The 27,394-nt window shown below is 40.7% G+C and overlaps 1 protein-coding gene across 1 annotated transcript in view; it reads right to left on the bottom strand.

Annotated features, from left to right (window-relative positions):
* The window catches only part of PTPRQ (protein tyrosine phosphatase receptor type Q), a 271,650-nt gene that overhangs the window by 230,226 nt on the left and 14,030 nt on the right, over positions 1–27,394 (bottom strand). The window contains exon 5 of the mRNA XM_075859391.1: positions 15,267–15,336. Within this exon, the coding sequence (XP_075715506.1) occupies positions 15,267–15,336 (70 nt within the window). The remainder of the gene's footprint in view (positions 1–15,266; positions 15,337–27,394) is intronic.

Below are 27,394 nucleotides of genomic sequence, written 5' to 3'. Positions count from 1 at the left end.
GGCGTAGTGACTAAAAAACAGCAATTCTATTGTTGTTTTTTTATTCTATTTTTTTTTACAGCGTTCACCGTGCGCTATAAATGACAAATTCACTTTATTCTGTGGGACAATACGATTACGGCGATACCATATGTTTATAGTTTGCACAATAAAATACATTTTGTAAAAAACTCATTTACTTTTTGTGTTATCATATTCTAAGAGCCAGAACTTTTTTATTTTTCCATCAATAAAGCCGTGCGAGGACTTATTTTTTGCGTAACGAACTGCAGTTTTGATCAGGACCAAACAATTGTGATTCTGGTACGGTTTATTATTATTTAATTTTACGGCGTTCACCGCGCGGGATAAATAATGAAATAATTTTGTAGTTCAGGCCGTTACGGACGCGGCGATACCAATTATGTATAGTTTATTTGTTTGTTTATATATTTTTATTAATAATAAAGGACTGATAAGAGAAAAAGGGGGATTTTTTCTTTGATCAGTTTTAAAACTTTTATTTTCTTATTTTTACACATCTTTTTTTTACTTTTTTTTTTACTTTATTACTTTGTCCCACTAGGGAACTTGAGGGCAGGAGGCCCTGATCGCTATTCTACTACACTGCACTACATGCGTAGTGCAGTGTATTAGAGCTGTCAGCTACTCACTGACAGCAAGCATAGTGGGTCCTGACTTCGTCAGAACACACTAGGCTTCCGTCGATGGCATAGCCGGACGCCATTGTTAGGTGTCCGGTTGCCATAGTCACCATCGCCGGCCGCTATCGTGTAGCAGGCTGGCGATTGTAGCTTAACCCCTAAAAAGCCGCGATCACTATTGAACGCGGCTTTTAAGGGGTTAATCAGCAGGGACACCGCGATCGGTCCCCGCTGTAGGAGCTGCGGCAGCTGCTGTAGGAGACAGCAGCTGTCACAGCTCCTGCATGTGTCGGGAGGACGGCCGAAATGGCCGTTGCTCCCGTGACGTACTATTCTGTAATGGAGCGCGAATGTGGCGTTTTCCATGACGGAATAGTACGTCACTGAGCGTTAAGTGGTTAAACGTTAAAAAAACACCTCCTTTTCCCAATTTCCCCCCTAAAGCATTGTAAAAAAATGAATGAATAAATGTAATTGGTATTGCCGCAGCCATAAAAGTGTGAATTATTACTATATATCATTATTTAACCCGCACGGTGAACCCCGTAAGAAAAAAATTGTAGAGCATCAGAATCTCTGTTTTTTGGTCACGTCATCTCCCACAAAAAATGGAATAAAAAGTGATCAAAACCTTGCATGTACCCGAAAATGGTACCATTAAATATTACAGCTTGTCCCGGAAAAAAAAAATGCCCTCATGCCACTCAATCGACGGAAAAATGAAAAAGTTATGGCTCTCAGAATTTGGCAATACAAAATAAATTTCACGTTTCTTATTCTTTTGAGATTTGTCTGCTGGATTTGCCATGTGGAAATTCTGCAGCGTTTTTGCAAACATCATTTGATTCAGAACTCACACTGCAAGTCAATTTCCGAAGGACTTTTCTGCAGATTTTTTATGCAGCGTGTTGATGAGATTTGTTTAAATATTATATAGGTTACATTAGATAATGTCAAAATCAGGTGTAGACTAATACACTTCAAGCATTAGAGCAGAGGCTGAAAGTCTGTGGCCAGAAGAAGCCAAAGAAATTTTGTAAGTAAGGCCTCATTCACATCAAGTGTTTCATCCATGCTTAAAGAGTCACTGCACTTTCTTTTTTTATGACAGGTATGAATTTTATTTGAAAATCAATAAACTTTATCAAATGTCTTCATCAGCCAATATGTTTGTTTTTATTTTTAAAAGTCTATCTTGTCTATCTATTTCAGGGCCCCTCAAATTCATTCACTGTCTGTTGCTGCGGCTATTCGGTCTTCAGCTCCAGGGATGCTGATGATGAAACGAAGATGTGTTTGGGCGGTGTCTTTAGTTAGAGCGCGTCCAGGAGTCTTAGAAATCGTGCATTGTTCTGAGTGCACAGTGCAAGTGAAAGTACAGTAACTGTGGTGTCCCCATCTACTATGAGAAAAAGAGTGCGCAGTGCATGTGTAAAGACAGCATGTAATTTTACACAGATTCTAAGACCCCTGGACGCGCTCTAACTAAAGACACCGCCCACACACAGCTCCGTATTTTCAGAAATTTTTTATTAAGCGTGTGAACATATCCTGAGGGTATGTGCACACACAAAAACATCTGAAAATACGGAGCTGTTTTCAAGGAGAAATGGCTCCTGATTTTCAGAATTGTATTTTAGCAACTGGCGTTTTTCGCGGTTTTTTTTACGGCCGTTTTTTGGAGCTGGTTTTCTATAGAGTCAATGAAAAACGGGTCCAAAAACGGCTCAAGAAGTGACATGCACTTCTTTTTCGCAGCCGTTGAAATCAATGAGCAGATGTTTGGAGGCGTTCTGCTTCCGGTTTTCCGTTTACAGGCCGAAAAACGGCCGAAAATAAGCCGTGTGAACATACCCTTAATGTATGTGCTTAGTAAGCTCCCAGTGTGCACACTAAACATGTCCATATTCTTCCATTGCTAGTTGGAGGCCATAAGAGTGTGCTTTCAGCCTCCGTCAGGCCAGTAGTAAATTAAGCAATTCCATATGGGTGACAGATGCCACTATATGGCATCCTTTACAGGCCTCCATCGGACATATACGCCGTCAACAGAGAGATAGAGGAGGAAGCACTGTCACATGACCCCCCACATGTCCTGACAGCAGACATCTGGACTGATAGTGATATGGCGGGAGAAGGGCAATATGGAGGAAGAATGACAGTGTTGGTGCTTCACCCTATATGGTGATGTATCCCACTCAGACGGAACAACAATGTGATGTGAACAGGGCCTAACAACACTTCTTAAAGTTTATGTGCCCATCAAATAGAATTTATATACCCAAATCAAGTGTAACTTAGTTCTAGTGGTTAGTAAGGGTTCAGTGATATTTAATACCGGGGGCCTAAATGACTTTCTGTACACCCATACAAACTAAGATAGCTATAAATTAGAACTAGTAGTAAAATTTATAATACTGTAGTACATTCTGCAGACCAATTTTTTTTATGGCATATGACAGTAAGGTAGGGTGAATAATTGTTGTCTGTATGATCGATGAGAAGTGAATGATGGTGGTCTAAAATTCATTCTAGGGAAATAAAATATTAGATATGTTACAGTCTAATCTTATTATGAAACATATTTTACCATTCTCAAAGCTGTAACATAACTTACAATATAAAAGATGATGTTTTATACAGTATGCTGTATGTGTGTCTTATGTGACCTTTAAAAACAGATAAACCGTAAAACAGAAGATTTACATACTGTGTGATTTATAAAAGACATTTCATGTAAATTATAAAGTATAAAGGTTCCTGTAAACCATAATGATAAAATGTAAAAATTATGTTTATGTATAAATATTTGCCAAATAATCAAATCCTTGACTATAAGAAAAAACGCTATATACACAATTTAAGGGCAATCATTACTAATATTTTGAAAAAAGTTACAAAAAAGTGTATATTGCATTCTTTGCAGTAGTGACCCTTCTATATCCCTGTACTTTGAAATGCATGTGCATTATATGTTACAATCTAAAGGAGTTGTCTAGTTTGGATAGTCACCCTTTTTTGGAACTTTCCCCCAAAATAAGCTGAATAATAAGCAACTGTTGCATTCTTCTTCTGCACCACCACAGTAGAACTGAAGCACCAGACAGTTGTATTTGAAATCAAGTGGTTGCATATGTAATGCAGGAAGATGCTGGGTCCTACAGAGCAAGGGACACTATTTGGGTGGATATCCCCTCTAGAATTTCTTAACAGTGTATTTCCAAAACAGACAAGCCCTATGAAGGGGTTTTGGGCCTTGGCCTCCTGAATTGATTCAACTCATAGTCAAATATACTCCATCAAATTATGTTTTGCTTTAAGCAACAAAGAGTGAAAAGAGTACTAAACTTCATAGTCTACTATACTAGAACCTACTGTACTACTTCATTTTATTTAATGGAAGACTGTTGCATAAGGCTATCCAACAGATAGATGTATAATTCTCAAAGATATCAGGTTTATGCGAATATATTGAAATTATTATAGTATGGTTATTCTTGGTGTTCTTGAAGAACTGACTGTCTTTCATAATGTTCAGAAATATTCTTCTATATGTACAGTTAGAGAATGAAAGTCCCAGTTGAACAGATAACTTTATGGCACAACCTTTATAAGCAGTCCATCATTGGGGCACGGGACCTTCATCTCCGTTGGAGGTTCTACCAAGTTGGGTTGCACCAAAGTGACTGTCAGCTCTTAGACCCTCCTTCTGTGATGCTATGGGTATCAGAGTGGCTTCTCTCCGACTCCACATTTGCATTACACGTGGGGTTGCACTCATCACATCGTTGCTCCACGCAACTATCTTTCATGGAACCCGACTACCCTTGGTTGCAGTAAACTCTGTGCATCTAGGAGTATGGTCCCCTTTTTAAAGGATTTGAAAGTGTTGCAGCCACAGTATAACGTTACTTCACACAATAAACACTTGATGGTTGCAGAATAACTTGTCCCTATACATCCACCCTCAAATAGGCATGAGGAGGCTCACTACTCTTGAATTTAACCCCTTAAGGACACGACCAATTTGAGTTTTTTCATTTTTGATTTTTCCTCCCCGCATTCCAAAAGCCATAACTTTTTTCTTTCTTTCTTCGACATAGCCATATAGGGGCTTCTTTTTTGCGGGACAAGTTGTAGTTTTTATTGGCACTATTTACTGAACCACATCATTTAATGGAAAGCTGAAACAAAATTTGGTTGTGGGGTGAAATGGGCAAAAAAACAACGATTACACCATATTTTGGGGGGTTTCGTTTTTACGGAGTCCATCAGGCGGTAAAAACTACATATTCCCCTTATTCTACAGGTTGATACAATTACAGCGATACCAAATTTATATGTTTTGTTTTATGTTTTACCACTTTTAAAAAAAGAAAACTATTTGCTAAAAACAAAAATTGTTTTGTGTCGCCATATTCTGAAAGCCATAACTTTTTTATTTTTTCATCAATTTAGTGGTGTGAGGGCTTAAATTGTGCAGGGTGAGCTGTAGTTTTCACCGATACTATTTTGGGATACATGCAAATTTTTTATCACTTTTTGATTTTTGATCACTTTTTATTCTATTTGTTTGGAGAGCTAAGTTGACCAAAAAACAGCAATTTGCATGTTTTGTATAGTTTTTTTTTACGGTATTTACCGAGCAGGTTAAACAACACTATATTGTGATAGTTCTGACTTTTACGGATGCAAGCAATACCAGTTATGTTAATTTTTATTTATTTTTTTAACATTGATTTAAGGAAAAAATGGGAAAATATATTTTTGGGGAACTTTTAATGCTTTTTTTTTTGGAACATAAAAAAAACCTTTCATTAAAGAGAACCTTTCACCTCCCCAAACATGTGCAGCTGAGTGCAGCATGTTATAGGAAAGGCTTCACAAACCATGTTTCACGTAAAATTATTTTTCTAACTCCCTCTGTTATTTACATATCGGTGCCGTTATGTAAATAAACCCCTGAACAGTTAATGGGGCGTTTCTAATTAACTAAAAGGCAAGGGGGCGTGATGTCTCCGCTTTGACACTGTCCAATCAGCTGCGGACAATGTCAGGGTGGCTAGCGCTGTGTTCTCTGTGCTGCAGGTAGCGTGGGCGCGCACGTATGTGCACGCATGCGCGCGGCCGTTCGCGCGCACATTGGCGGATGTAAGTAGATCTCCTCGTCTCCTTCTTCTCCTCGTCTCTGCTTCTTCTCCTCGTCTCTGCTTCTCCTCCTCTCTTCTCGTTCCGTGGCGGCAGGAGTGGTGACGTCAATGTGCGAGTGAACGGCCGTGCACGCATGCATGAGGGCGCGCGCACGCTAACTGCAGCACTAACTGAAGCTTTTCTCTGCCACCGCCTGCCAACCTTTGCATTACATACGGGGTTACACTAGTGACTTAGATTATAATAGCTCCATGCCACTGTGGGTCATGGTTGCCGCTAGATCACTACCTATTATGGATTCCAACTACTATCGGCTGCAACTATGCATCGTGCAATTTGCTATACACTTTGGTCAACTAGGAGTACAGTCACCAAGCCACGGAGTTGCACGTACATTTTTTTAGTCCAAGTCCTTTTTGATAGGGGGTTGCCGTCTCTTTAAAAGAACCGCTCTGAACAGTTTGCAGCCACAGTATAAGGCTATGTTCACACGGGGTATTTTGCAGGAGGAATATCTGCCTCAAAATTCCGTTTGGAAGTTTGAGGCAGATATTCCTCTCCCTGCACGCCGATTTTCGCTGAGTTTTTCGCGCCGTTTTTCGCCCGCGGCCATTGAGCGCCGCGGGCATAAAACAGCGCGAAATACGCTTTCTCTGCCTCCCATTGAAGTCAATGGGAGGTCAGAGGCGGAAGCGCCCGAAGATAGGGCATGTCGCTTCTTTTTCCCGCGAGGCAGTTTTACTACTCGCGGGAAAAAGAGGCCGACGCCTCCCATTGAAGTCGATGGGAGGCATTTTCGGGCCGTTTTTGCCGAGTTTTGCGACGCGGTTTCCGCGTCAAAAAACTCAGCAAAATACCCCGTGTGAACATAGCCTTACAGTACTTCACACAATAAACGCTTCATGGTTGCAAAATAACTTATTCCTGTACATTCACCCTCAAATACGCGTGAGGAGGCTCACTTCTACTGAATTTAAACAGGTTAGCTGCACTTGTATCTTGAACTTGTAGGACCAGTCACAGGTTGCCTTTATGCCCTAACAGTCCACTAACTCTTTACATCAAGAAGATTAGGCCCCTCAGCAGGCCCAAGTCAGCCAATCTCTCTTTCTTGGTTCAGTCCGGCTCTGGGCACAGTCACTCCCAACTGAATTTCTCCAGCCCACCAGCATGTCTCACAATGGTGACCTGCTACTGTAGGCTCTAAGGTGGAGAAGCAGGCAGACAAAAGGGGGAGACCTGGACAAGTACATGGGGAACACACACACCATGGATGAACTAAAAGAAAAAGGTCCTGCATAAATGAAAGCAACCACACTATATAAAGTGTCAATTTTCAATTTGTGAGGGGCAGTGTCCCCCCATTACATCTATCCACTCTACTTCCCTGAAGCACATGGCTGACTATGAAGTTCAAGTGAAGCACTTTGATACAGTATGTCCTCAATAAAAACACAACCTATTTGCAATTGTTTCTACTAAGCTCTGTAAGCCCATCTATTCATTAGGATAAATATTAAAGACATTTAGAGGGCAGGTCTCAAAGAAGGTAAAACCGAAAAGCTTTAATTTAGAAAAATACTGTTACAGTTATGCAATTGATGAAATTACTATCAGGCCAAGGACAAGGGTAGGAGGGGTAAGAAGCTGCCTTGGGTGCCATTGGGAGTAGGGGGGGTGGAATTTATGGATTAAAAAAAGAGACTGACTCCATCTTCCACCACTCAGGATGGCAGGCTTAGGAGTGGGAGAGCCTATCACAGCTTGGCCAGATGGAGCTATCTCCCGCCCTCTGTCTATTTATACCTGCCTTTCCTGTTCCTCCTTTGCTTGTGATTCTTCTCGTGTGGTTTCCTGGCCCAGCTACAGCTTCTAACTATTTGATCCTGCTCCATACTGACCCTGGCTTACTGACTACTCTCCTGCTCTGCGTTTGGTACCTCGTACACTCCTGGTTTGACTCGGCTCGTTCACCACTCTTGTTGCTCACGGTGTTGCCGTGGGCAACTGCCCCATTTCCCTTTGCTGTGTGTTCCCTTGTCTGTTTGTCTCATGCACTTACTGAGCGTAGGGACCGCCACCCAGTTGTACCCCGTCGCCTAGGGCGGGTCGTTGCAAGTAGGCAGGGACAGAGTGGCGGGTAGATTAGGGCTCACTTGTCCGTTTCCCTACCCCCATCATTACACAGAGTCAAATGTGCATGTTATACTGAGGGAATCAGGGTTGTTGGCTGAATGATTATCCTTCTGACAGCTATCAGGATGAACATGGGGAAGCATTTTGAAACCCCTGCCATGGTCTCTGCCCTGATTAATGTGGTAGAGGTATCATTTTTTTATGAGTGAGATTTCAATGGCGTCCAAAGATTTTCTTTGATTCCTACAAATTCTATAGATGCTATATCCATATAATGAAATTGTTTTCTAATAGGCACCCAGCAAACATACACATCCCAGCTCATACTTGGCAGCATTTTGAGTAAAATACATTTTTATAGTGCAAACTGATTTTATATATCTTTAAAAACGTAGATTCTCATATGCCTAATCAGTAATAAAATAAAGATTTAGCTGTCAAAGGGAATGCTACAAAGTAGCCAAATTTAATAAATCCTTATGAGGACGAAAGGGAGATTGTGCAGCTGGCTCAAATCAATCTTGAAAAAGACAATTAAACTTTTGGGAATTCCAAATCCACACTAAGAATTAATCAGTATTGGAAGGAGTTTTTGTGCCATTTTTGGCATGTATTATTTTTATGAACTGCAGTAGCCAAGTGTGAAATATAATTCTATAATAGTATACATTTTGTTGTGTGATATTACGGCTCCATACAATTTCCAAGTCGTATGGAGGCATAATAGGGCACGCTTCTATGAGGACTTACTGTATGATTTCAATTTAATTCTGAGATTTTTAACCCCTTAAGAACGCTGCTTTGTTTTGGCCTTAAGGCTCAGAGCCATTTTTGAAATCTGACATATTTCAATTTATGTGGTAATAACTTCGGAATGCTTAAACCTATCCAAGCGATTCTGAGATTGTTTTCTCGTGAGACATTGGGTTTTATGTTAGTAGTAAAATTTGGTCGATATATTCAGTGTTTATTTGTGAAAAATTGCAAAATTTAGAGAAAATGTTGAAAAAATTGCATTTTTCGGAAATTAAATGCATCTGCTTGTAAAACAGATGGTTATACCACCAAAAATATTTACTAGTTCACATTTCCCATATGTCTACTTTAGATTGGCATTATTTTTTGAACATTCTTTTATTTTTCTTGGACGTTACAAGACTTAGAACATAAACAGCAATTTCTCATATTTTTAAGAAAATTTCAAAAGCCTTTTCTTAAGGTACCTGTTCAGTTCTGAAGTGGCTTTGAGGGACCTATGTATTAGAAACCCCCATAAAACCCCCTATTTTAAAAACTAGACCCCTCAAAGTATTCAAAACAGCATTTAGAAAGATTTTTAACACTTTAGGCATTTCACAGGAATTAAAGCAAAGTGGAGGTGAAATTTGCAAATTTCATTTTTCTTGCTGAATTTTAATTTTGTTCCATTTTTTCTGTAACACAGAAGGTTTTACGAGAGAAACACTACTAAATATGTATTGTCCAGATTCTACAGTTTTTTAGAAATGTCCCACATGTGTCTCTAGTGTGCTTGTGGACTAAAACTCAAGCCCCAGAAACAAAGAAGCACCTAGTGCATTTTGGGGCCCCCTTTTTTTTTAGTAGAATATATTTTAGGCAGCATGCCAGGTTTGAAGAGGTGTTGAGGTGCCAAAACAGTAGGAATCCCCCAAAAGTTACCCCATTTCGTAAATTATACCCCTCAAGGAATTCATTTATGGGTGTTGTTACCATTTTGACCCCACAGTTTTTACGCAGCACGTATTTGAATTGGGCCGTGAAATTAAAAAAATGAAATTTTTTCCAATAAGATGTAATTTTTCATCGAAATTTTTTATTTTCACAAGGAATAAAATACCCCATTTTGTTGCCCAAATTGTCCTGAGTGCAGCAATACCCCATTTGTGGTGATAAATTGCTGTTTGGGCTCATGGGAGGGCTCGGAAGGAAAGGAGCGCTATGTGTTTTTTGGAGTCCAGAATTGCTGGATTGGTTTTCGGATGCCATATCGTATTTGCAGAGCCCCAGGGGTATCAAAGCAATGGAAACCCACCAGAAGTGACCCCATTTTGGAAACTACACTTCTCAAGAAATTCATTTATGGGTGTTGTTACCATTTAGACCCCACAGTTTTTTTACAGAATTTATTTGAATTGGGCTGTGAATTAAAAAATAGTTTTGCCTCAAAATTTATTATTTTCACAAGAAATAAAATACCCCATTTTGGTGCCCAATTTGTCCTGAGTGTGGCAATACCCAATTTGTGTCGATAAACTGCCGTTTGGGCCCATGGGAGGGCTCAGAAGGAAAGGATCATCATTTGGCCTACTGGGGATTTTCTGGTGCGAAGTCATGTATGCAAAAGCCCCTGAGGTACCAGTACAGTTGAAACCCCTGAGAAGTGACCCCATTTTAAAAACGACACCCCTTAAGGCATTCATCTAGAGGTGTAGTGAGCACTTTGACAGGAGACATACACCTCATGAACTGTAATGTGGGTTCACCTGGGTACGACAATACCCTACATGTGGCTGTTAACTGCTGCCTGGGCACACAGCAGGGCTCAGAAGGGAAAGATGAGGGGGATAAGCTGTGCGGAGTGCATCAGGGTAAGTCAAACTGGGGTAGATTAAAAATCAAGGGATGTATGATAAATTTTAAAACACTCTTTCATACAGAGCCCTGTTTTTTCGGGACACATGTCACATTGATATATTGTGTCCTTCCTTATCCCCCTCTTATAGCAGACTTTGCACCTCTTTTGACTTTTTCCTTTTTTGCCAGTTTGGGGAACTTCGCCTGGAAAGTGTTTTCCTGGTACGATGCGTGTGGCCTCGCTTCCAGAAGTACTGGGTGCCCCCCTTCTTGGTCCCTGAAGATTAAGTCTTGATAACCACCTCTTGAAATTCCAGGAAAGTTCCCGTCTGGCATGTACATCGGCGTAGCATGTACACATTGTACAATGTCATCTCTATGATGTGCACGGCCAGCTTCTTTTACCACACCGCATGGCACTGTAGGGCTTCAGGACTTGATCTGACAAGTCCACCCCTCCCATGTCCCTTTTGTAGTCCAGGATGCAGTCTGGTTTGGGGATCTCTGTACTGGTACCTCTTACTGGTACATGGGTACTGGTGTGGCCATGTATTGTTGTCAATACAAGGACATCTCTCTTGTCTTGTACTTGACACACAATATGTTGCTGCTAGAATGTGCCCTGCTCTCATCCCTTCTGAGTGTTTGCCCAAGCAGAGTCTTAGGGAGGCCTCTCAGATTTCTTCTAGCAGTGCCACATGCCACAGTACTTCGGGAAGCAAGGCACTTGTAAGGTGGGACGCTGGTATAAAAATTATCCAGGTAGAGGTGGTAACCCTGGTCCAGAAGTGGGTGCACCAAATCCCACACAATTTTGCATTAACTCCCAGTAAGGGGGGCATTCTGGGGGCTGAGTACTGGTGTCCTTCCCTTCATATATCCTAAATTTGTAGGTATACCCTGATGCACTCTCGCACAGCTTATACATCTTCACGTCATACCTTGCCCTCTTACTCGGCAGGTACTGGCGGAATTGAAGCCTCCCTTTAAAATGTACCAAGGACTCATCAATAGAAATACAATTCTCGGGGGTATATGCTTGGGAAAACCAGGCACTGAAATGGTCTAATAGGGGTCATCTCGGGGTGGGCGCTGCTCATTATCAGTATAATCAGTATAACAAATGATTGCCTCATTTTGTATTTGTTTTTTTAGGCTCCAGTTCAGTTCTGAAGTTGCTTAGTGGGGCCTATATATTAGAAACCCCTATCAAACACCCCATTTTAGAAACTAGACCCCTCAAGGTATTCACAACAACATTTAGAAAGTTTATTAACCCTTTAGGTGTTTCACAGGAATTAAGAAACAGAGTTGAAAGTAGAGGTGAAATTTACATATTTATTTTTTTTGTCAGAAAATCCTTTTTATTCCACCTTTTTCTGTAAAACTCAATACTTATTGCCCAGATTCTGCAGTTTTGAGAAATATCCCACATGTGGCCCTAGTGCGTTAATGGACTGAAGCACCGTCCTCCGAAGCAAAGGAGCACCTAGAGGATTTTGAGGCCTCCTTTTTATTAGGCACCATGTCCGGTTTGAAGAGGTCTTGTGGTGCCAAAACATTGGAAACCCCCAAAAAGTGACCCCATTTTGGAAACTAGACCCCTTGAGGAATTCATTGTAGTTTTCATGGGGTGCATGCTGCTTTTTGATAAGTTTTTATTCTATTTTTGAGTGGAGTGGTGACAGTAAAACAGCAATTCTATTATTGTTTATTATTCTATTTTTTTTACAGCGTTCACCGTGCGCTATAAATGACATATTCACTTTATTCTGCGGGGCGATACGATTACGGCGATACCATATGTTTATAGTTTTTTTTATGTCTTATGGCGTTTGCACAATAAAATAATTTTTGTAAAAAATAATTTATTTTTTGTGTTACCTTATTCTAAGAGCCATAACTTTTTTATTTTTCCATCAAGAAAGCCGTGCGAGGATTTCTTTTTTGCGTAACGAACTGTAGTTTCGATCAGTACCATTTTTAGGTACATGTGATTTTTTTATCTCTTTTTATTCCATTTTTTGGGAGGTGAAGTGACCAAACAATTGTGATTCTGGTATGGTTTATTATTATTTTCTTTTATGGCGTTCACCGCACAGTATAAATAACAAAATAATTTTGTCGTTCAGGCCGTTACGGACGCGGCGATACAAATTATGTATAGTTTATTTGTTTGATTATATATTTTTATTAATAATAAAGGACTGATAAATGAAAAAGGGGGATTTTTACTTTAATGACTTTTATTTTTTTTATTTTTACACATCATTTTTTTAACTTTTTTTTACCTGATTACTTTGTCCCACTAGGGGACTTGAGGGCAGGAGGCCCTAATCGCCATTCTAATGCAATGCACTACATGCAGGACCCACTAGGCTTCCGTAGATGGCATACCCGGACGCCATTATTAGGCGATCGCTATTGAACGCGGCTTTTAAGGGGTTAATCAGCGGGGACACAGCGATCGGTCCCCGCTATAGGAGCTGCGGCAACTGCTGTGTGCATGTGTCGGGAGACGGCCGAAATGGCCGTTCGTCCCGTGACGTACTATTCCGTCATGGAGCGCGAACGATGTGGTTACCATAACGGAATAGTACGTCACTGAGCGCGAAGAGGTTAAAAATGGTGGCATGTTCTATCAGATGCTGTATTACAGAGGTATTCTTACATTGCGTCTAAGGCCCCATGCACATGATCGTAGTAGTCATCCGTAACTATGGACTCATTCATTCCTATTTTCTACGGACACCTTCTTGTAGAAAGGCTCCGCAAAAGATAGGACATGTCATATTTTTTGCTTTTTACGGACTGTGCTCTCATACTTTATATGGGAGTACGGCCCGCAAATGCTGGTGGCTGTCCGCGGCTTTCAGCGGCAAGCCGTAAGGCTGTGTTCACATCAGCGTTCGGTTTCCATTGATGGGTTTCATCTTACCTTTCCGTCGGAGGAACCCATCAACAGAAAGACAAATGGAAACCATTCCTGGTTTTTTTACAGAATCAATAGTGCAATCGACTGCGCTATTGATTTCATCCAAAAAAAGGAAACCTTTTGGAACGGAGACAAACGAAAACTATTAACAACTGATTTCCATTTGCCTTTCCGTTGATGGATTCCTCCAACAGAAAGGTCTGACGGAATCCATTAACGGAAAGGAAGAATTCCTCTGACACATGGCACCGCATGTAGCACAATACGGCGGCACATGTCCTACAGAGCTGTAGGGACTCCGTGTGCTGCCATGCAGCCTCCTGCACATGGCATAGGCCGTATTTGGTTTTAGAGCGGGCTGACAGCATGACCTAGGTGTGGAATTTTCTCTATTTACATAGGAGAACAAATAAAAACAGCATAAAAACAGCATAGTAAAGGCATATATAGTAATGTGTACACATTATATACAAACAGTTCTGGGACCATTTGCAAGATATGTTTCTTTGAATTAAAATAGCTCACAATCCCAGCAAAAGTCGAATTTTAAACCTACATCTTTTGTTACTTTTTTTGGTGCGATAGGGGTGCAGTTATCACTGGTACCACTGTTGCCATTGACGCCTCCGCATGAACAAAGTCTTAAAGGAGCGTTGATGTACATGCTACTACCAATGTCTCTAGAGTTTATCCTTTTTTGATACAAGCAACACTTGCTTTGTTGCATATACTCTTTCTGTTTCCGACATGCCACATACAACAATTGGCTTCTGTTTAAAGTTATTATTAAAAATACATGACTAGTTGCCTATTTAATCACTGTGTTATCATATTACGTATTGTCTTCCTTCTGTATAAGACAAGAGCCAAGGAAAAGTTTTGTTCATTTTACTATATTGCTATCATATTTTCACAGTATCATTGTATATAAAAATGCAAAGTAACACTAGCTGACTGCAACCAACCTCACAAACATGAGCGTAATTCATACCGAGTCCTCATGCGCGTAGCTGTATTACGGATCGAAGTTGTGCAGATCCATAATACGGCATCCTGCTATGGGCCTATATTGTATCTTTGATTTTATGCAGAGGCACAAATTGTGGCATGTTCTACTGCATGCCATATTAAAAAGATATTGCTTCTAGAAAATAATATGGTGCCTCACAGTGGCACCCTATGCCTGCCACTCTGTAATCTGCAACCTTAGGCACTCCATGTGCCGCCGTAAATACTCCATATATACCACTATGAGGTGCGTATGAGGCCTCAGGAATATATGAAGGAAGAATCCCTAAGTGAAGATAATCATCTTGTAATCTATTTTAGGCACAAAGCCACTCCATTAACTAAGAAGCAGAGATCTGACTGACATATGGTAAAGAGAGGGCCATCCAGATGATGTAAGTATGTAAGATGTGATGATGTAAGTTGCATCTACGCTAGTTGAAGGGGGCCCGCATGATGTTACTGCGCTGGGCCCTACGTTTTCTCTGTCCACCCTTGATGTAGCAGATCTGAATTTCTCAGAAATGTAACAACACTTTTGTGCCAGAGAAACCTTGGCACACTTTACATTGGCATAGTATGCGAATGTGGTGGTTTTAGATTTATTTACTAATGCAGCAGAGCTGATTTTGTCATTTAACTATTTATTTTGTGTACTGTGAGAACCTGCAGTACTACAAAACAAACCTCAGATTACAATGGATTTTGTGGCTGTATGAAAGGCATCTGAGGCTCAAATGTCACGTATTTGTAATTTTTGAGAATGCAGTTATTTTGCGCTGTGTGAAATATCTTACCGCTTTCTGCAGTGTTAAACAGAAAAGAATCGCTGTAAGATCCAATGCCAGCACTGTTTTCTGCAGCCACCTGGAATAATAAAAGGGAAAAGAGTGAGCATCAAATTTAATCTGTAAATCCAAGTATTAAAAGAGAAAATCTTTACAACTTTATAAAACTATATAACAGCTGAAATAATTACTCAAAACGATCTTTCTTATATGTATTACTAGAAAAAGTACCCGGCATTGGATTTGTTTCAATGGTGCCCAAGAGGCAAATCCATGCCCTCGTATTTTCTTGGTTTACGGGGAAATCGCTAGTAGCCCTATATACCACGGCAGTTACCCACTGTTTATTTCAATTTTAACTTCCTAAATACCTAACACCTAAACTGGTAGGAAATGGAGTCATAAGATTGTGACAGAGCCTGTTGACTAACCATATTAGCAGTTTTTTTACCAGTTGGCCATAGACTATGGTTGGATCTTAATTGAACGCAGCATCATGCATGACAGCCCACTCATTACCACGCTGGACATGATGTGCTCTATTGGCTTGCTTTCTGGCATGGGTTCGGGCAGGAGTCTCTGCGTTTCTGAGAGCCATCTGTCTGATCTGTTGCTGAGAAACCCTGAGTTTGCTGAGGAGTTTCAGAAGCTCAAGCAGCAGTATGACGCATTTGATCAGCTTGCAGTTGGGTAGGAGGAGTCTCTGCAGCTAGTAATGCAGCTTTCCTCCTGGCCATCAGTAATCTGATTGGTTGCTATGTGTAACCGCTCCCCTGTACCTTCCCATCTAGGATTATCTTATAAAGTGCACTACCTGCTACTGCCAGATAAAAACAACTATAAAAGCGAATGTCCGTAGTCACTTTTACAGTATTGGGTCGTGATCATTTGATAATGGCTGATAATAGAGAACGACAGCAAGGTCGGGACCTTCACGAAAACCTTCCTTAACATCCAATTCACCCATGTGCCAAATTTCGGGGTCAAATGATTCAGGCGTTTGGATGCCTATAGAGGACAGACAGACAGACATTGACTTTTACAATATAGAATAGCAGAGTTACCCAGCTTCACACTGGTCCATTTGTTTGTTGTTTGTGTGTGTGGTTAAAAAAGTCATTTCTTACTGATATGAAGCCAACATATCCAATAAAGTCCAAGTGCAGGGTTCTTTTTTGGAGGCAGGACTGGTCTGAAAAGGGTTCAATTTATGAGAATGCTGAAATCCACGGGCTTGATTCTGTTGAGAGATTTCAGCAGCTCGGGCAGATTTCTGATGCAGATTTCCCTTGAAATCCATGTCAGAGTTTTTCTCCTCATATAAGAGACATGTGAACACACCCTTATTAGATATTTAGTAGATAAGAGATACAAAACACAGCGCCACATAGTGTAGATTACCAGGGGTAAAGAGGTACAAAATACAGAAATCCTAATGGGTGCTCACCTAGGATTAAAGGACAACGAACAGTGGAGAGAATAGTTGCTGCTGCTGCCAGGACTCGGTGCCGGTGTTCCAAGGAAAACCGCAAGAGATATACTGATATACAGATAAAAATAGAGTCTCCAAGGCGCTGCTGCACAGGGAAGGCAATGAGCAAGAAGGATATGTAATGTATAGGTAGTTTATTGAATACAAGGCTACGCGTTTCAATGCCGCACCGGCATCTTCATCAGGCCTGATGAAGATGCCGGTGCGGCATTGATACGCGTAGCCTTGTATTCAATAAACTACCTATACATTACATATCCTTCTTGCTCATTGCCTTCCCTGTGCAGCAGCGCCTTGGAGACTCTATTTTTATCTGTATATCAGTATAGATATTTAGTAGAGGAGCTACGAAGCACTAAACTTTTCATCGGCTAACAGAAGCATTTATAGTCATAAACTTGGACAATATTCTCAAAAATAAAAGTACACAAGCTAAATGGAACATTTTAAAAGCATCATAAATAAGTCTTGTAAAAGATATATTCATTATGGAAAGGAACACGTTAGAACAGGAGGAAACCAATGTGGTTAAATAAAATTGTAAGGGGCGCAATAAATGATGGAAAGAAAGTGCTCAAACTACTAAAGCAATGGTAGGGGAAAATCATTAAATAATTATAACGAAAATAATAAGTTACTACTAAATACTAATAAAGGCATCAAAGATTGAAACAGAAAGAAATATTGCAAAAGAAAGTAAAAATAACCCAAAAATATTTTAAACGACATAAATAATGAGAAACCTAAAACTGAAAGTCTTGGCCCTCTCAGAAATAATCTGGGTATAAGGGCAGGTTCAGACGTGGCTGAATTGCTGTGGAATTCCGCTGTGGATAGTCCGCAGTAGAATTCTCCAGCGGCTGGTTTTTGCATTTGTTTCTATCCATTTTTAGGAAAGTTAGTTCAGACGTTGCGGAAAACTCTGCTGTGGACCAAAGGCTGCGGTGCCGAATTTCCCCTCCGCAGCATGCACTGTCTGTAGCGGAGAAGAAGCGGAATTTCACTGCGTATTTCAGCCTTTGCAATGCAAAAACTGAAATCTGTGGCAAAGTCCGCTGTGTTTTCTGCAACATCTGAGTTACCTGTCAAATATGCAAATGTTGGTGCAGATTCGTTGCGTAATTGCCCCAAATCTGCACCAACATTTGCAGCGGAAAAACTCTGCCACGTTTGAACGTGCCCTAATAGTGGAGGAGGATGAGGAAAAGGCCAGTTTATAAAACGCCTTTTTCTCTACTGTATTTACACATGAAAATCCAATGTCAGATGACATAATTAGGGATAAAGTAAATTCTCCATTAAATGTCACCTTCTAACCCCAGCAAGAAGTGCAGCGCCGCCTTAAAAACACTAAAATAGAGAAATCACCAGGTCTGGATGGTTTTCTAATAAAGATTATTTAATGACAGAGTCTGTTCCACTGGACTGGTGCATAGGTTTTTTAAGAGATGCAATCTTGGAATATCTCAATGAAAGTAACACAGCATCAGCATGGGATGTTTTATATGCATCTAAAGTATAAATCAGGCCTCAGTACTCTGTGGAGCCTGCTCTGTTGGCTTGAAAACAAGTGGTTTGTATATCAAGTGGAGTTCCAAAAACCGGATTGACTTACTGTGTTGTGTGTGACAAAGTGGGGGGCCATTGTATGTGATATATGTATTGATTGCTTGCTTGCTACAAAGTTTGCAAAAGTGACATAATTTAAAACCATTTTTTCTTTGCAGCTTCCTTCCTGCTGAGCAGCTGACTAGGGGGAGGGGTTAGCTGGTCCCAGGTGGTATAAATCAGGCCTCAGTACTCTGTGGAGCCTGCTCTGTTGGCTTGAAAACAAGTGGTTTGTATATCAAGTGGAGTTCCAAAAACCGGAGTTCAAAAGAGGCGTTAAGCCCCAGTAAGTACTCTTCTTCTTTTTCTTTTTACATTAACAACTGTTCGCTGTTTTTTTTTTTTTTTTGTAACTGGGATAATGGACAGCAAGATTGGAGGTTTTCTTCAGTGCACAGTTTGCCATATGTATGCCCGACTGGAGCCAGTGTTCCAGGGTGAATACCTCTGTGGCAGATGTGAGCATGTTGGTCACCTGGAAGCTCGTATTAGAGATCTGGAGGAGCAAAATTCAACACTGAGGAGGATAGACAATCTTGAGCTGAGCTTGCTGCTCACGGAGCATGCAGTTAGTGGGTTAGAACTGGAGGGTGAAGACATGGGTGAGCAGGATCAGGTAAGTAGCTGGGTTAATGTAGCTAGGGGCAGTAGAAAGGGGTCAAAGAAAAGGAAGGCTGATCCGGTTTCTGACATTCCAAACAAAATTGCCAAGTTGGGTGATGATGCGAGGGTGTCGGTCTCAGAAATGGCAGCCCTAGTGGATACTGATCTCCCTAACAGCCGGGAGAACAGCCCAGCTAGTAGTCGGCGGGATGGTAATGCAGGTAAGCCAAGACAATTGATAGTCGTAGGGGATTCTATAATCAGGAAGACGGATAGAATAATTTGTCGCCAAGACCACCTCAACCGAATGGTTTGCTGTCTCCCTGGTGCCAGGGTTCGGCATGTGGTGGAACGGGTGGACAAATTGCTGGGAGGGGCTGGTGATGATCTAGCTGTCGTGGTCCATGTCGGTACCAACGACAGAATAAATGGTAGGTGGAGGAGCCTTAAGAATAATTTTAAAGAAGTAGGCTACAAGCTGAAGGGAAGGACCTCCAAGGTTGTATTCTCAGGAATACTGCCTGTGCCATGCGCATCACAGGAAAGACAGCGGGAGCTCAGGGAGTTAAATGCATGGCTTAAGTCTTGGTGTAGAGGAGAAGGATTTGGGTTCCTAGAGCACTGGGCTGACTTTTCATTGGGGTACAAACTGTATTCTGCAGATGATTTGCACCTAAATGGAAGGGGGTCCGCTGTGCTGGGGGAGAGAATTCTAGCTGGGGTGGTGGAGTATTTAGCTAGGGCTGAGGAGGGAGGTCAATGTAGAAAAAAAAGGGGTAGCCAGGTTAGAGAGGGGTCAGACTATATTGGTGGGGGGAGAAACAGAATGTGGGGAGAGGACTAGGCAACAAGATAAGGAGATCCTTTCGTTACAGAACAGCAGTGTAAAAAAAAATGCCCAAATAATGTCAAATCACATTTCTGATAAAAGTGAAAAACTGACAGGCAAGTTAAAGCGTATGTTCACAAATGCCAGAAGTCTAGCAAGCAAAATGGGGGAGCTGGAGGCCTTGATACTGGAAGAAAATATAGATATAGTTGGTGTTGCTGAAACATGGCTGGACTCTTCACATGACTGGGCTGTAAATCTACAGGGTTTTACACTGTTTCGGAAAGACAGGACAAATAGGAAAGGTGGTGGTGTATGTCTGTATGTGAGAAATTATATGAAGGCGAGTGTGAAAGAGACAATAGTGGGTGAATACTGTGAGGAGGTTGAAACCTTGTGGGTGGAACTAGAAAGGGAGGTAAACACTGAAAAAATTACATTTGGTGTAATCTATAGACCCCCCAATATAACTGAGGAGATGGAAGGTCAGCTATATAAACAGATGGAACGGGCTGCTCAGGCGGGTACTGTCGTGATAATGGGAGATTTTAATTTCCGGGATATTAATTGGTGTCATGGTTCAGCTTCAACTGCAAAGGGGAGACATTTCCTCAACCTGTTGCAGGAAAATTTTATGGGGCCAGTTTGTAGAAGACCCGACTAGAGGTGAAGCTCTGTTGGATCTGGTCATTTCTAATAATGCAGAGCTTATTGGGAACGTCAATGTTCGTGAAAACCTCGGTAACAGTGATCATAATATAGTTACATTTAACCTATACTGTAAAAAACAAACGCAGGCTGGGAGGGCAAAAACATTTAATTTTAAGAAAGCCAAATTCCCCAGGATGAAGGCTGTAATTCAGGGTATAGACTGGGAAGAACTAATGTCAAATAATGGGACAAATGATAAATGGGAGATTTTCAAATCTACTTTGAGTTATTATAGTGCAAAATTTATTCCTATAGGTAACAAGTATAAACGACTAAAATTAAACCCCACATGGCTTACACCTTCTGTGCAAGGGGCAATACATGACAAAAAAAGGGCATTTAAAAAATACAAATCTGAGGGTACAGCTGTACCCTTTGTAAAATATAAAGAGCTTAATAAAATCTGTAAAAATGTAATAAAATTAGCAAAAATACAAAATGAAAGGCAGGTGGCCAAGGATAGTAAAACAAATCCCAAAAAATTCTTCAAGTATATAAATGCTAAAAAGCCAAGGTCTGAACATGTAGGACCCCTAGATAATGGTAATGGGGAGTTGGTCACAGGGGATCAAGAGAAGGCAGAGTTACTAAATGGGTTCTTTAGCTCTGTATATACAACAGAAGAAAGAGCAGCTGATGTAGCCGGTGCCAGTGCTGTTAATATATCAGTTGATATACTGAATTGGATGAATGTTGATATGGTCCAAGCTAAATTAAATAAAATAAATGTGCACAAGGCCCCGGGACCAGATGGGTTACACCCTAGAGTTCTTAAGGAGCTTAGTTCAGTTATTTCTGTCCCCCTTTTCATAATATTCAGAGAATCTCTAGTGACTGGTATAGTGCCAAGGGACTGGCGCAGGGCAAATGTGGTGCCTATTTTCAAAAAGGGCTCTAGGTCTTCCCCGGGTAATTATAGACCAGTAAGCTTAACATCCATCGTGGGGAAAATGTTTGAGGGGCTATTGAGGGACTATATACAGGATTATGTGACAAAAAATAGTATTATAAGTGACAGCCAGCACGGTTTTACTAAGGACAGAAGTTGTCAAACTAACCTAATCTGTTTTTATGAAGAGGTAAGCAGAAGCCTAGACAGAGGGGCCGCTGTGGATTTAGTGTTTTTGGACTTTGCAAAGGCATTTGACACTGTCCCCCATAGACGCCTAATGGATAAATTAAGGACTATAGGTTTAGAAAATATAGTTTGTAATTGGATTGAGAATTGGCTCAAGGACCGTATCCAGAGAGTTGTGGTGAATGATTCCTACTCTGAATGGTCCCCGGTAATAAGTGGTGTACCCCAGGGTTCAGTGCTGGGACCACTATTATTCAACTTATTTATTAATGATATAGAGGAGGGGATTAATAGCACTATTTCTATTTTTGCAGATGACACCAAGCTTTGTAATATAGTTCAGACTATGGAAGATGTTCATGAATTGCAAGCGGATTTAAACAAACTAAGTGTTTGGGCATCCACTTGGCAGATGAAGTTTAATGTAGATAAATGTAAAGTTATGCATCTGGGTACCAACAACCTGCATGCATCATATGTCCTAGGGGGAGCTACACTGGCGGATTCACTTGTTGAGAAGGATCTGGGTGTACTTGTAAATCATAAACTCAATAACAGCATGCAATGTCAATCAGCTGCTTCAAAGGCCAGCAGGATATTGTCGTGTATTAAAAGAGGCATGAACTCGCGGGACAGGGATGAAATATTGCCACTTTATAAAGCATTAGTGAGGCCTCATCTAGAATATGCAGTTCAGTTCTGGGCTCCGGTTCATAGAAAGGATGCCCTGGAGTTGGAAAAAATACAAAGAAGTGCAACGAAGCTAATTAGGGGCATGGAGAATTTAAGTTATGAGGAAAGATTAAAAGAATTAAACCTATTTAGTCTTGAAAAAAGATGACTAAGGGGGGACATGATTAACTTATATAAATATATGAATGGCACATACAAAAAATATGGTGAAATCCTGTTCCATGTAAAACTCCCTCAAAAAACAAGGGGGCACTCCCTCCGTTTGGACAAAAAAAGGTTCAACCTGCAGAGGCAACAAGCCTTCTTTACTGTGAGAACTGTGAATCTATGGAATAGCCTACCGCAAGAGCTGGTCACAGCAGGGACAGTAGATGGCTTTAAAAAAGGGTTAGATAATTTCCTAGAACAAAAAAGTATTAGCTCCTATGTATAGAATTTTTTCCTTCCCTTTTCCCGTCCCTTGGTTGAACTTGATGGACATGTGTCTTTTTTCAGCCGTACTAACTATGTAAAAAAAAGAGGCATAGATGCTAATGACAAGACAAGAACATAGTTTTGCCTTTATACAAATCACTATTCAGACCACACATGGAATATTGTGTACAATTTTGGGAACCTATGTATAAGAAGGACATAGCTAAACTTGAACTGGTGCAAAGGAGGACAACCAAGGTAAATAAGTGAGTGGGTGGATAGCAGTAGCAAGACAGGTTATCAAACTTGGGGTTATTCAGTTTGTAATTAGATCGTGTCCAAGCCGTCTTTTTTTGCAATGTACAAATATATGAATATACAGAATATGACAGTACAACTATCTCTCTAATGGTGTTTTTACACCTATACCACTAACTATAATTAGGGGACATTCTCTATTTCAAGAGGAAAGAAGGTTTCACCACATCATAGACAGGGTCTCTCTACTGTAAGAACAATGAGATTATGGAACTCTCTGCCACAGGATGTTATGATGGTTGATTTATTGAATAAATTCAAGAGTTACCTGGTTGCCTTTCTTGAAACATATAATCAGGGGCATTGTTAGGGTCTTAAAAGATCAGGGGCAAAATGCATAGGCCCCAGTATTCCGCAAAATCCATAGGCCACAATGTCAGCGAGCTGGGCCCTATATCTAAGCCTATCATGTGTGACACTGTCCGCTAAGCCACTGTATATAATCCTATCCATAGCTATAGGGTCAGAGTGCTACAGATATGCTGTCTCATATATATATATATATATATATATATATATATATATATATATATATATATATATATATATATACATACACTACCGTTCAACAGTTTGGGGTCACCCAGACAATTTTGTGTTTTCCATGAAAACTCACACTTATATTTATCAAATGAGTTGCAAAATGACTGGAAAATATAGTCAAGACATTGACAAGGTTAGCAATAATGGTTTTTATTTCAAATAAAAATTTTCCTCCTTCTAACTTTGCTTTCGTCAAAGAATGCTCCATTTGCAGCAATTACAGCATTGCAGACCTTTGGCATTCTAGCTGTTAATTTGCTGAGGTAATCGGGAGAAATTTCACCCCATGCTTCCAGAAGGCCCTCCCACAAGTTGGATTGGCTTGATGGGCACTTCTTGCGTACCATACGGTCAAGCTGCTCCCACAACAGCTCTATGGGGTTGAGATCTGGTGACTGCGCTGGCCACTCCATTACAGATAGAATACCAGCTGCCTGCTTCTTTTCTAAATAGTTCTTGCATAGTTTGGAGGTGTGCTTTGGGTCATTGTCCTGTTGTAGGATGAAATTGGCTCTAATCAAGCGCTGTCCACAGGGTATGGCATGGCGTTGTAAAATGGAGTGATAGCCTTCCTTATTCAAAATCCCTTTTACCTTGTACAAATCTCCCACTTTACCAGCACCAAAGCAACCCCAGACCATCATATTACCTCCACCATGCTTGACAGATGGCATCAGGCACTCTTCCAGCATCTTTTCAGCTGTTCTGCGTCTCACAAATGTTCTTCTGTGTGATCCAAACACCTTAAACTTTGATTCGTCCGTCCATAACACTTTTTTCCAATCTTCCTCTGTCCAATGTCTGTGTGGTTTTGCCCATATTAATCTTTTCCTTTTATTAGCCAGTCTCAGATATGGCTGCCCTGAAGGCCAGCATCCCGGAGTCGCCTCTTCACTGTAGACATTGACACTGGCGTTTTGCGTGTACTATTTAATGAAGCTGCCAGTTGAGGACCTGTGAGGCGTCTATTTCTCAAACTAGAGACTCTAATGTACTTGTCTTGTTGCTCAGTTGTGCAGCGTGGCCTCCCACTTCTCTTTCTACTCCGGTTAGAGCCTGTGTGTGCTGTCTTCTGAAGGGAGTAGTACACACCGTTGTAGGAAATCTTCAGTTTCTTGGCAATTTCTCGCATGGAATAGCCTTCATTTCTAAGAACAAGAATAGACTGTCGAGTTTCACATGAAAGTTCTCTTTTTCTAGCTATTTTGAGAGTTTAATCGAACCCAGAAATGTAATGCTCCAGATTCTCAACTAGCTCAAAGGAAGGTCAGTTTTATAGTTCCTCTAAACAGCAAAACTGTTTGCAGCGGTGCTAACATAATTGCACAAGGGTTTTCAAGTGTTTTCTAATCATCCATTAGCCTTCTAACACAGTTAGCAAACACAATGTACTATTAGAACACTGGAGTGATGGTTGCTATAAATGGGCCTCTATACACCTATGTAGATATTACATTAAAAACCAGACGTTTGCAGCTAGAATAGTCATTTAGCACATTAACAATGTATAGAGTGTATTTCTGATTAATTTAATGTTATCTTCATTGAAAAAAACCGTGCTTTTCTTTCAAAAATAAGGACATTTCTAAGTGACCCTAAACTTTTGAACGGTAGTGTACATGCACACACACACATATACGTACATACATACATATACATACATTTTTTTTGGGGGGGGTGAACATATGTTAGTACAAGTACACTTACACTATATAAAGGGGGCATTGTGTGGGGCATTCTCTATAGGTGTCTTTGATTAGAGCCCTGAGGCATAACTTTGCTGGGGCCCCAGAAATGCCAAATTTGCCCCTGAGGGTTAGTACAAGGATACTTACTGCTGGGGCTCTGTATCTAAGGCTAAATTCACACAAGCGTGACAGATTTACGCGCGTAAAAAACACATGTAAATCTGGTTGTGTGCGTTGCATTTTTGCATCAGTGTGCTTTTCATGTGTCATGTGTTTTTCACGCACTCACAAGCACTTTTTTTTTTTTTCAATGTCATTTATGAGTGAAACAAGGGCAGCACACGGATGTCGTCCGTGTGCTGTCCGTGGTTTTCACACATCCATTGACTTCAATGAGCGACTAGGTAGGTGGAAATGCACCAATATGGGACATGCAGTGAGTTTCACGCAACGGACACTCGCTGTGTGAAAACTCACGCGTGTGTGAATAGCCCCATTGAAATCATCCATGTGCTGTGCGTTATTTCAACACACAGCCCACAGACGAGATTCACGCTCGTCTGAATGAGCCCTAAGTCTATCATGTGTGATACTGTCTGCCTGGGCCATGTATCTAAGCCTATCATGTATGATACTGTCTGCTGGTGCCCTGTATCTAAGCCTATCGTGATACTGTCTGCTGGGGCCATGTATCTAAGCCTATCACGTATGACAAATGCACGTATCCACTATGTTTATACAACGATGCATATGAATAACATAATAAGACACCACTTCTATATGAATATGTGTGTGTTTCACACATACCATAATTTTTCATAATCATTCATGATTTTATAAGAAGCATTTGTATCCAGTTCAGGGTTTTATCAATGGTTTATTAAAGTGTGGAGCAAAATAAAATGATCCAGTCTGCTTTTCGAGCATAATTTGATATCCATAAAAAGGTTCAAAACCAGGGGATGTCCTATTATCTACCAGCTATTCCAAAAACAGTGGAGAACGTTCTGAAATGTGTCTAGCCATCTATAAATGTTTTGTGTATGAAACCACCAAATAGCAATACAGACCAAAAAATAACCATGACATCCATAGAAACAGGGCCACCCAGATGAGCACATTAACTTTCATGCAAACCTTGATTTACTCTAACATCTTTCCAAGAGAGGCGCAGTAGAACTACAGGTCCGAGAGGACCAAGCGCACACAGTGCACATGCGCAACATCTCGGACTTATAGAACACGTACTTGCTAGGAGTGTACGATTCCTACACGCAGATCGTTCTAGCCAATCAATGGAACAGTGAGAAGCACACTTTTGTGCACAAAGTTATACTCGCTCGGCTAATGCTACATATATCTGGCCAGTTATAATATTACAAATAAACAGACAAGTGAACATCACCAGAAATCTAGCGTGGCCCGAGATTTTGACTACTATTTGAGACAAAGTTGCGTCTATGGTCCTATATACATATATATTTGCAACATATTTGCCATCTATTACTGCATAATACTTTTGTATACTATTGGCGGTTACACCAGAAATCATATATTGTCCAAACACTGTGTTATTATATTTGAATTCTGGTAGCTACCGAGTGTTGTGTTTGATAATATATTTTATGCTTTAAATACACACTCATATGACCAGAGTGTCATTATTCAGTATATTTTTATTTTACATAGACGAGGGGATTAAATTCAAAAACTTGGAACTATTTGTGTTTTTGTTGCATATGAATTATATGTACTGAACTTTATTAACATTGTGATGGAAACTAGGGAGCAGGTATTTTCTTATTATTATTTCTTTAGGTTGCATGAATGCCTTGTCCACCCCTGGCTTAGCAGATAAAGGGGCAGTGTGCTTAGCAATTGGGGTGGCATGGATGGGTATAGTCATTTATCTTATAGTTGATGTCATGGAGGCATAGTGGATGGCATAGGGAGCATTGTGGATGGCATTGGGGCATTGTGGCTGTCATAGGGGTATTTTGGCTGTCATGGGGGCTTTATGGCTGGCATAGAAAGCATTGTGACTGGCATGGGGCACTGTGGTTGTCATGGAGGGAACTGACGACTTTGTGGCTGTCATTGCGACATTGTGGATGTTATGGAGATATGGTGACTGTCGTGGGGGCATTGTGGCTGTCATAT

This window comes from Rhinoderma darwinii, chromosome 3 (genome assembly GCF_050947455.1).
Source record: "Rhinoderma darwinii isolate aRhiDar2 chromosome 3, aRhiDar2.hap1, whole genome shotgun sequence".
NCBI lineage: Eukaryota > Metazoa > Chordata > Amphibia > Anura > Rhinodermatidae > Rhinoderma > Rhinoderma darwinii.
This window is presented reverse-complemented; position numbering and strand designations above follow the sequence as displayed.